The sequence below is a fragment of the Exophiala spinifera genome (assembly GCF_000836115.1).
Source record: "Exophiala spinifera strain CBS 89968 unplaced genomic scaffold supercont1.7, whole genome shotgun sequence".
Classification (NCBI taxonomy): domain Eukaryota; kingdom Fungi; phylum Ascomycota; class Eurotiomycetes; order Chaetothyriales; family Herpotrichiellaceae; genus Exophiala; species Exophiala spinifera.
Window position 1 is genome coordinate 1289376 of NW_015622519.1, and position 11259 is coordinate 1300634.

General features: G+C 52.1%; 3 protein-coding genes across 3 annotated transcripts; 2 read left to right on the forward strand and 1 right to left on the reverse strand.

The window, feature by feature from the left end:
- Positions 1-4502: 4502 nt before the first annotated feature.
- On the forward strand, positions 4503-5078 carry PV08_09456 (uncharacterized protein; the record flags this gene model as incomplete). The annotated part of the gene is made up of 1 exon (XM_016383773.1): positions 4503-5078. The coding sequence occupies one exon, from the start codon at positions 4503-4505 to the stop codon at positions 5076-5078; it is 576 nt and encodes a 191-aa protein (XP_016232396.1).
- Positions 5079-5993: 915 nt separating this feature from the next.
- PV08_09457 (uncharacterized protein) lies at positions 5994-7679 on the forward strand (the record flags this gene model as incomplete). The annotated part of the gene is made up of 6 exons (XM_016383774.1): positions 5994-6051; positions 6109-6189; positions 6288-6325; positions 6385-6475; positions 6561-6891; positions 7025-7679. The coding sequence occupies 6 exons, from the start codon at positions 5994-5996 to the stop codon at positions 7677-7679; spliced, it is 1254 nt and encodes a 417-aa protein (XP_016232397.1).
- Positions 7680-8973: 1294 nt separating this feature from the next.
- PV08_09458 (T-complex protein 1, zeta subunit) lies at positions 8974-10649 on the reverse strand (the record flags this gene model as incomplete). Its single annotated transcript, XM_016383775.1, has 2 exons — positions 8974-10592; positions 10643-10649. 2 exons carry the CDS (start codon positions 10647-10649, stop codon positions 8974-8976), a joined length of 1626 nt encoding a protein of 541 aa, XP_016232398.1.
- Between the last annotated feature and the right edge of the window lie 610 nt (positions 10650-11259).

The following is an 11259-nucleotide window of genomic DNA, read 5'->3' on the forward strand; positions in this document are numbered from 1 at the left end:
GACTGGCTCTCAGACAGATATCTGTCATGGCTGCGTCTATTCAATTCGAATCCCATCCTGGGCGAGTATCAAGACGGTCAGCTCGAGATACGATGCCTATTTTCCGATCGAGAGTCTACACAATTAGGGTCCTTCTGAACCTGACAGCTCCTTAAATGTCAAACAAACTTCAACTAATACGCAACTGCACTAGCACGCGAAGTGTTGAGTCTCGAGAAAACTGAGAGAGTCGCAGTCAAGGTGACTATGGCCTCCTTATTGGAGGTGTCGGTGCTGCTAGGCGCACGGCCGAGGCTCGTGTCTAGAGTAAGCAGCCACGCTCATGATTCCTTCGACAGAATTTTACACCTTTCAGATGCCGAAGATAGACCAAGTGACCAGGGTAGTGGGATGCGCACGCATGATTTCTGATTCTGTCAGTCTCCGTGCGAGAAATTGGACGAGAGGCGAAGGCCCGCCGGGACAAGGATCCAGAAAGCTCGACTCGCAGAGATCAGCGGCCACAAGGTGCCGACGATGTCAGTTGGTCCATACTGCTGTCCGTGACGATAGCGAGGCTCCGAAAGAAAACCTCGTTCTAAACAGAATCCAGAAGTCATCATCACGACCTATCCATGTTGGTGTCGGTTCTTATTGTCCAAGGCTCCCGTTCCTCCAACTGTCAACTGATCAACACCTTGCCCGTCTCCACAACATTCAACAGAAGAGCTCGCTCAAGCTTGGCCATGGACGTGGGATATTCTGCAAAGTTTGGAGCGAAGGTGGATTCTGGCGAGGAGCGGTGTTGGTGGGACCGGGACTAGCACACCAGACGAAAGCTTCAAATGCCCTTCGGCAAACAGATTTTGGGCGACCAACATCGATGGACAGCTTGGACGGGTGCTACTCTCCCTACGCAACACTATTTTTACTCCATTTCGAACGAGAAACAAGGTGCTCCGCAAGGAGAGATCCATAGCCGTGGTTGCTGGCTTGATCCGGTTCTCTGATGTCAAACATACGTTACTATGACATTTTTTCCCGCGCCGTCATGCATATTGAAGTCGCACAAAGCGTTGATTACAAGCACAGTGGCTGGACAAGGGTAAGGCGTATCCGAAACAATGGCCTCTTTATGGCCACGTTGTGGCATGGTGCTCTTGGCAAAGACGGCTTCAGCGGCTTCCAAACGGTCAAATACGAAGAGAGCCACGTAGGCTCACCGAATCGCTCCACAGCTTGAAAGATGCAGCGAAAAACCCTAGGGTCAAGACCGTCGAATGCCGTGTCTATCAGGAAAAGGGATCTAGCGACCAGGATGACACCGGTCGAGCGTAATCGAGACGAAGGGGGTAATGGAGCCACATGCACTCCCATAACAGGCAATTTCAAGCGGCAGTGCAGACCGACGTACAATTCGGCTCCCTGTCGTCGAAGAGAAAACCTTGTTCGGACATTTCTCAGAGGCGGGATCAATGACAAGTTGGCAAGGATTCCCATGAAGGTCCTCGGGAAAAAACCAAAAACCACCACCTGCGTCCACGTCGTCGCGGCGGGTCGTGCCGTGCTGGAAGTGGAAGACCCCTCAGTACGCTACACCCACGCGCGGCCCCTGCTGCGGTCCCAGACTAGAAGCTTCTTGGAACAGGGCCCAAGTCGGTGTACCATTCCCCTGGGCCGTCAGGTTTCATTTTTTGACCGTCTAAGCCCAACGGGGCCAAAGGTGTGGCCTATTATGGAGTATGTGTGTGCTGGACAGTCGACTTATCAAAATAAGTCGCAGATTGATGCCAAACCCTCGCACGCTGCGGCATTTTTATCCTTCCTCCCGCCTCCCGTCTGACGGCTCAGATGCATAAAATATTCCTCTCTGCTCCCACTTTCAATATACGACACATACATTAGCTATGAAGCTGCTAGACCATACGAGAGTTCACATGACAGCGTGATGCAGTCTCGGATCTGTGGCAGTATTTACTGGCGCCTTGGTGAGCGTGTCCCGTCCACCCATTTTGAAACTGACGCTTTCCCTCTTCCTGACTCGGCATACACCGTACAAGTGCACTGTCCAGGGCGGCTCTCGTCTTGGCCGCAATCTCCGCGTGGATCGAGGTCTTCACCTGGACATCGAATGATCAAGTAGCTGTCAGACTGTGACAAGACTGGATCACTTCCCTTTGATGAGATGTTGACTCCACGAAGCTGCCCGACGTCGTCACAAAAGGTCGTTAAAACCGAGGGTTTGGTACGCGCTATACTCGATCAGCTTTGGTCAAGGAGCACATTGAGCCGTCCTCCGTAGTTGAACTTTACCCCCCACACAAGGGTCAGCTCCCATCAAAATGGAACAGTTTTCAGACACCAGATGCGTTACGTTTGATAAAGGACCGATTTATTTGGCCGGAAAAATATTCCGCATAAACGAATCTCCCATGGACAGCAGCAGCGGTGAAGTCGAGAACTGCATTACTTTCAAGCCCGCACATTGTCCCAAAGACCAATAACACGGTCGAAGTTTAACTCTAACATTGCATCTCACGACGCCCAGTGACAGCCCAGCATTCACCGCTGCAACTAAGACATGGCTGGCAGGGGAGCCACTCGGGCCACCTACTGGGGGAAGCTCCCGACAAGCGCCCCTCGTTGCAAAAGTATCAGCTGAGTAGTTATCAGCACGCAATATGATGACCAGGAATACGGCCATGTGCTATGTAGTACCGCCATCAGGGCGGTATGCCTAGCAGGACAGCAGTGAGGCAGGACGCAACTTCCCACACGAGTACAGCTACCGACGGCATTGACTGCCACCCGGGCGTCCACCCCTTCCAAGCGAGGTCGTACAGGCTTTACCCGTGGTGAGGTCAAATTCGCTTGTCTTGAGCCTATCTACTTGGGACAGATCGACCCCTTCACGTCAAAGAATCCGAAACTTGTCTCGATTGACGTAAAATCACTCCCCGGGTCGATCTATTCCTCGGTCGATCTCGAGTTCTGTCACTGCGCACAGTATACATGGAACCTGACCAGTCACACAGCGTAGGTGATTTTCGCGGCAGAGCACAGCGACTTGCGCTCGATCCCAACAACACCGGTACATCTGCTCAGCGGCCGGGGGATCTCGGGGCCATTTCGGGCTTGGAGAATCGCAGAAGGGCAGAGTTGGCGTGAATTCAGACTGCATTTGACTTTTTGGGATTGAAATCAAGTTTTGTAGCGTACCAAAAAAGTACTCGTACGGAGCATTACTTGTGAGATCCGAACTCTGACTGGGTACTAGGTACCTGGCATATCCTCACTAATCAGATGACAGGTGTCGGAACCCCCGAAAACAGGACGTTACTGTGTCCTCAGCACTTTCCACAAACGAAATGCATCGGCACTGCTTCCAACGATAGGCTGTGTAGACTCTCTGATATGCAAAAAGGACTGTGACTGCTGGAGGGGGTTACACTATAAGGGATTTACAATGGCAGATTTTGATTTCATGTTGAGGATCACCATCCCTGTGAGGGAAGACCCTTCTCTGGTCAGCTACACCTCTACATTTGGTTGGGGGCAAAGGACATGTCTCAAAGAGGTTACAGACAGCATGGACATGATCTGCTGGATATGAGCATAAGCATAGGCCTTTGCAACAAGGTCAAATTATTTGGAAAGGGGTGGGCAAGGAGCAATGAGCCGGTATTCTCTACAAGACCTGCGGTCAACTCTCCAAATAGCCTAGTGACGAAAAAGTAAATCTCACGTATGGGATGGTCTGATTACAGACAGGATCAGCCAACTCTCCGGGGTTCAACTCAATCAAAAGTACTCCGTACGACGGTACGAGCAGTCCCTACGTACCTACAATATTATGCTATTCACTGTTTGCCCATGTGCTCCTGGCGACCTGGCAGAGGCCAAGAAATAGCTTAGTGATGCTTGTCTATTTCAAGTTGTCTTGGTTGCTCTGCCGTCGCCAATCCGCAGTCGTCAAGCTTAGAATAAGCATTACTAAAATCCCCTGCTATGTATGGAAAGTTTTCCAGTTTGCCATTGGTCTTGTGGCTGCTTGCGCCTCAACGGGTGAATTGGGATGCATCATTGTCTCTCTCTCTCTCTCCTCGCTGACATCCTCAATAATAGATGCCTGTTGTTTCGGGATTACTATTACTCTCTTCTGGGGTAGCGCCACCACCGTCAGCAGTAATCTAGACGAGAGCTTGACAGGATCAATCCTTCGATGGCTGCAGCGGTGCGATCCTACCGCAAAATGGGCGAACAGCCATGGTGATGTGGAAGGCTGAGTATGAGTGCTAGCGACACTACGAGATATAAAGGTGAGAGATTCGAGCCTCTAGAGGACAGAGATCATCTTGCATTTTCTACAACAGACAACAACAACAACAACAACAACAACAATTTTCCTTGAGCCTTTCTTTTCTCGGTTATCGCACCTTCATTTCACGCATCATAACAGCCGACACACACACACACACACACACACAGCTTCTTAATCCTCCAGAGACACCAAATCGATCATCATGAAGTCCATCATTGCTGCCTCTCTCCTCGCTCTCATCGGCACCTCAGCCGCCGCTCCATCCACTCTGCGCTTCGCCAAACGCGACAGCCCCAATGGTTGCCCTGCCGGCGACCCCGGCCAAGTGGGCGTCATCAACGCCATCATCGCATGGAACAGTGACGTCGTGACTGTCAACGGATTCCTCGATTCAAGCGTCACTGTGCTCTCCGACCCAAACCAGATCCTGTCCGCATTGCAGACAGTCCTTCCGGCGGCTCAGAACGAACCGACGCAGTTGCAAGTCCTGGCCTGCGAGAGCGATGTTCTGCCCGGTACCGCGGCGCAGGCTGCAGTAGATGACCTTTTCGGAGGGTTCGAGAGCAACGTCCTTGTGCCTTTGATGAACATCATGAACGGAGCTGATGACGCGGACACGGTTAACAGCAATTTGCACACAATCAATCAGTTCCGATGCTGCAACGTCCTCCCAGACTTGGACACTCTCTGGACCGCCACCGCCGTGGACGAGGGTGTTGCCGACCAAGTTCCTCTCTCGGCACCACGACCGAACGCTTGCAGCATCATCACCTGTTAAGGGAATTGGAGCGTACAGCCAGAGGACAAGAAACCACATGGACCATTAGTGGGACAGAGTCAGGCTGGGAGAGGCACAAGAGGGCGGTCTTGTCCGGGGTGCTGTTGTTTTACACTTTGCATTGGCTTCGTTGGCCTTGACGTTCGTTAGCTGTACATACACATAGTAGGACATAACTAAATTTAATCTTGTTTGTTGGCATGACTTTATCATTGCTTTACAGCAAAAGTTCTGGAATGCTGTTGGATAAGGCTACCTCCAAGGTCCTGACTGATGCTTGGATCTAGAACTAACCACCAGAAGACCTGGGGGGCAAGTGTCACGCCATTCAGCAGAGGATGTGTTGAGTGAGAGAAGGGGGAAATAATTCGTGGGATTGAATGAAGATGGGAAGTGAAGTTGGTTCCTGATCGCCTATCGTTATCACCTAGCGACTTGCTTGATGGCCTGTGCCCCATCTGACCCCGGGGGACTGTGTGAATGGAGGGGCAAGGAATTACTTCTAACTTAGTAAACACGTTGTAGCTAATCATTTGGAGGGAGATGCTGTGTACGAATAAGCCGCCACACAGTTACATAAACCGCCTACGCGACACCGTTCTCTTACCATGCCCAGCTGAGAGTTTCATCGTCGGGTCATCCTGTTGTTCTATTTTCAGGGTCTGATCTACCAAACTCCAGACCTAACGAGAGCATTCTTTCCAACACCCGTTTGTATCTGTGCCTCAAACCATCTCCAACTCTCTCTCCCTCTCGAGACGATCCTACTTGGTACCCCGTACCCCTCCTCCACCAGGCCGGCCCTGTGAATACTCGTCCGTTCAAGATCGAACGGCGAGATACTGCTGCGACGACCCCAGGGCCTTCAACGCTTGCCTGCGTATCTATCACATTCTACTGCGAAACGACTCCGCCATGGCTTCGCAGGCCGGTGCACAGAAGCCTCAGATCCAGCCATGTCGCTACAAGACAGGTGCGCTTCCAACGGGGGTTTCGCAAAGCGTAGCATGCGCTTACACACACCCTACAGGAAAGACTCTAGGAGCAGGCTCATACTCGGTGGTGAAAGAGTGCGTACACATCGATACGGGCAGATATTATGCTGCGAAAGGTGGGAAAGGCCGTCCTCGTCCCGCTCTCTTCACTACCACCCATGGTTGAACGAGAGAAGAGAGAAGAGAACTGTCCAAGCTGATAGTGCAAGCGCAGTCATCAACAAGCGGCTGATGGCAGGACGTGAGCATATGGTGAGTTTGGCTGCCTGCGCTGGCCCGGGTGACTTACTGATCCGATGTCCATATGATAGGTCCGCAACGAGATCGCCGTGCTCAAGAGAGTCTCGGTGGGACACCGCAACATTCTCACCTTGGTTGACTACTTTGAGACTATGAACAACTGTAGGTACTACTAGATTTGGTCCCTTCGAGCCAGTGGTGGAGATGGCGGTGTACACCGACAACAACATCTGACAATGGGAAACAGTGTATCTCGTGACAGACCTTGCCCTGGGAGGAGAACTGTTCGACCGCATCTGCAGAAAAGGTTCCTACTATGAATCTGATGCCGCCGACCTGATTCGAGCCACTCTGTCGGCCGTCGCCTACCTCCACGACCACGGCATCGTGCATCGAGACCTCAAGCCTGAGAACCTCTTGTTTCGGACGCCAGAAGACAATGCCGACCTGTTGATTGCCGACTTTGGATTGTCGCGCATCATGGACGAGGAGCGGTTCCACGTTTTGACCACCACGTGTGGGACACCGGGATACATGGCTCCCGAGATTTTCAAGAAGACGGGTCACGGAAAGCCTGTGTAAGTTTTGCCTTTGGTTTTCTTCTTCTCTGCATCGTGGCGTGTACCTGGTTTCCGTTTTCTATTCATGGGGCTATTGTTTAGTCTCCAAAAGTGGATGCGGGCTGACTTTACGTGTTCGAAACAACAACAGCGATATATGGGCTATAGGTGTAATCACGTACTTTTTGCTATGTGGCTATACTCCCTTCGATCACGATAGTAATCTCGAAGAAATGCAAGCCATCCTCGCGGCCGATTACTCCTTCACGCCGGTCGAGTATTGGCGCAACGTGTCCGATACTGCCCGAGACTTCATCAACCGGTGTCTGACCGTCGACCCTCGTGCTCGCATGACGGCCCACCAAGCCCTGCAGCACCCCTGGATCAAGCCTGAAGACCCCGCCAGCCCCGAAAAGGCGACCGGCGAGGGTCAAGATCTCTTGCCGACGGTCAAGAAGAACTTCAACGCGCGTAGGACACTGCACAAGGCCATCGACACGGTCAGAGCCATCAACAAGCTCCGCGAGGGCGGAGGGTTGATGGCCGGGCACATGGATGGAGCCATGAGCGTCGACCCGAAACCAAAGGCCGAGATGGTCAACGGGAATAAAGTGCTCAATGACCAGGGCCAGCCTATTCATGGCGAGGAGGCCGTAGGTGGAGCCCACGATCACGGCGACGGCGACGGGGATGCTATGGAAGTCGACTCGCGAGGTAACGCAAGAGGGCAGACCGAGGACCAGATTCAGCGGCAGCAGCAGAAAATCACCGACACGGTTCGTGGACTGTGGGGGAGTAAACATTGATTTTTTGATTCTCTCTCTCCATCTCCCTATCTCTCTATCTCTCTTCCCCGCCCTCTCTCCGATTCAGGACGAGGAGGATTAAGTCGACGACCACAGACCACAAACTTATGTAAAGAAAGTGTGCGAATCCTTGCAAGGAGGTACACGGAGGCAGGCAGGCAGGCAGGCAGGCAGGCAGGCAAGCGGGCACAATGTTGGCCGGAAGTATCTACCTACCTGCCGTCCGTACCTACCTACTTACCTAGAGCCAAAGGTCAGGTTGTAGCTTTGTCGTGAGTTCTGTTTTGTGTCTTTTCCTGGGCGCGAAAGGGGCTAACGGATCCATTGCCACCGACAAGAGACTTTGACGAAATGATGAAATGATTATTGACAGAGGTTTGGGCCGCGGCTCTGCGTTCTATTTCAGATTCACAAGGTAGTTTAAAGGTAAAGGTATTACCACCAACAGGTAGATCAGGTACCCAAGTATTACAGGCCAGCTATCCTCGTCAACTAACCACCAGCGACGTAGCTGGCAGGCGCTAGTAGCTAGACGTTCAATGATAACCAAACCCCTTTCCACAAAGGTTCCGGTATTAGAGAACCTACCTACCTACCTACCTACCTAGCTTGCCAGTAGATCCTGCACCTCAGGGATCCAGGTAGCCAGGTATACCAACTTATACTAAGGTTACTCGTAGTACCTAGGTAGGTGGGTACGTGGGGAGGATGGAATGCCAGCTAGGTTCCCTTTACGGTAGAATACGCAGGCAGAAAACCTGGTAGGTTTGGGGGTAGAAGATTTAAACTCGGGTAATATATTCTACAAAGATACAGACAGAGAGACAGAGAGAGAGTACAGACAAGAGTACAGTCATATGCGGCAAGGTCCCGGTCCCCAGTCCCAGTCCGCTCTGTTCTTCACTCTGCAGATAATATCTCAATCGTCAAAATTCTCTGGCTCCTTCAGTGGTTCGTCTTCCCCTCTTTTTTCTAACTCCCCCCTGCCTTTTCAGATTTCGTCGTCAGTCATGCCGGTCCCGACTTTTGGATGCGGGTTTAAGGAGAAAAACACCAGGACTCCGTGGCCCATGCTTTTTTCTCTTGTCTTTTTTGTTCTACCAGGCCCAAAGCGTAGCAAATCACTGTTCCCCCTTTCAGATTTGGTCGTTCAACGCAAGAGCATCAACGGTCAATAGCATTCGGTGTAGGCTGGTGCTCGGAAATCTTGTCGTTCGTCCTCCGTCGGATTCTTAGTTAAAGTCAAGACGATACAAAAGGCGCCCCCCCCCAAATTATCAGGGGCCCCGGCTCATCATTCTTGATCCATGCCGCCAGGCCCACCTTGCCTACCCATCTGTCGGGCCTTGAGGAGTTCGTCGCACAACAACAGATTACTCGCGATGCCCTGGCTGCTGGCGATGCTGTTTCTCAGTACGCGGAAACTGTCGTAGACGCCTTCTTGCACGGGATCCATGGGCTCGCCGGTGACGAGGTCCAGCCCTACTACGTTGCCTTCGGTGTGTTCGTCTTGTAGAGCCGCAAGGGCGTCTTGGATATCGTGGCCGCTGTTCGCCGCTAGAGTTTTTGGGATGATGAGGAGAGCATCGGCGAAAGCAGCTACACCCCACTTTGCTTTACCCTTGACTGTCTTCCGCACTGCCTCGGAATTGAGGTGTGCCGCTGCTGCGATTTGGAACGAACCCGCACCGGGAACAACACATCCGTCGACGATGGTGTTGTACACACTTCGCAGACCGTCGCGCACTGCGTCTGTGATCTGCGTGATGGTGTGTTGGTTGGGGCCCTTGATCAGAAGAGTGACGGACTTGGGGTCCTTGACTTCTTCCACAAACGTGAATTTCTCTTCGCCTAGCGTGTGCTCGTAGACGAGGCCGGCCCAGCCGAGCACGCTGGCGTCAAGGTCGTCGACGCTGTTCTGCGCCTGTCCGCCACAGACGAGTTGTAGTCGCTCCATGTTGCGACGTTTGGCGCGGCGCAGCGCCAGAATGCCGTTCTTGACGAGCACGTCCAACGACAGTGGGTCGATACCCTTTTGATTGATCACCACGAACGACTTCTTTGGGTCGGAACCGCACACCTCGTTCTTTAATGCAATGATCTTCCGCAACTTCTCGTCGACGAACCTTCGCTCCGACGCTACCAGCTTGTCGCGTTGCTCTGCGGAACTATAGTAAAATCCCGAGTTTATTTCGGATTTCTCATATTCCAGTGACACGTTTAGCGTCAGGATGTATGCATTTTCGAGACGCTTGGGCATGTCAGGATGCCGGGCGCCATGGTCGAGGACGAGCCCACGGATGAGTTGTGTATCGGAGGCAAGTTTGTGTTGGAGCTTCATTATTTCAACCATATGGAGGTCAGGTTTCTGAGGAGGCCGGTGGATGGCTAGGACGGCATCGACAATGGAGGGCGTTAACTGTTCGGCCAGAGTGCGGTTGATCTTGGTCGAGAGAGATGTGCGTGCGATCGAGAGGAGGAGATCCCTGTCAATGGGTCTGGTGATTTTGAAGGTGTCGAGGAACTTCAGCGTTTCTGTCTTGGCCAATTCGAAGCCATCCGTCAATACACGGGGGTGCAGTCCCTCTTGGATATATCTATCTGCCTGTTTCAGAAGTTCGCCGATCAGCAAGACCACCGAGGTAGTGCCATCGCCTGTGATATCGTCTTGTGCGGTGGCTGCGCGGGCGATGAGGGTTGCGGTGGGATTTTGGATGGACATTTCTTTGAGAAGCACCGCGCCATCCTTGGTCAATTTTATCTGGCCACTGCCATCGACAAGCATTTTTATCGTTCCGGAGGGGCCAAGGTTAGATTTGAGAACATCCTGCAGACCTTCACCCGCGTTGATGTTGACCCGCAAGGCTTCACCGCGACGCCTGCTCTCGGCTTTGGGGTTGAGGAGTTGTGTCGCTGGAGAGTTGTTAGTAGAGGTTGACATGTATCAGAAACGGCAGACGTACCAGACATGGTGATGTGTATGAAGGATCAAAGACTGGACTGAGGATGGTGTAGGAGCCTGTCATTGAAATCCCTGCGAATGTCTATCGCAAACCTACATATGGCGGGCGGATGTGATGCCAAGAGAATGGTAAATTCACGTCTGGCTGGGTTTCCTATTTGGGATTAAAGTGATGCCGCCTTTACTAACCTCCAACTCGTCATTGACCTTTTGATATACCCTCCTCACCGACATTGACTAGCACGACCGCCGTTCCTGGTGTCTATGCCACACGCTGAGTCTGGAACGAAGTACCCGGCCTCATGCCGAAACCTCCCCGTGTCTAGGAACCTGGTCCTCATTTGAGACTTGTTCTCCTAGACATAACCAGAGTGTTTCCGCTGATAGATCTGTGAATCGCGGCTTTCGCTGTCACTGGTCTTCTTAAGAAACTATCTACGAGAGTAAACATACCCGTACTATATCAATTAGCCTTGCTGATCTACTGACCCATGAAGCTATCCTTCTGTACATATACACCCTAAAATGACCACCCTGTTACTACTGTCCCTGGGTTTGCCATGCTACCTAGCATACCCATCTCATAGAACTAGTGCTCTATAGTCCCCCATTGGATTA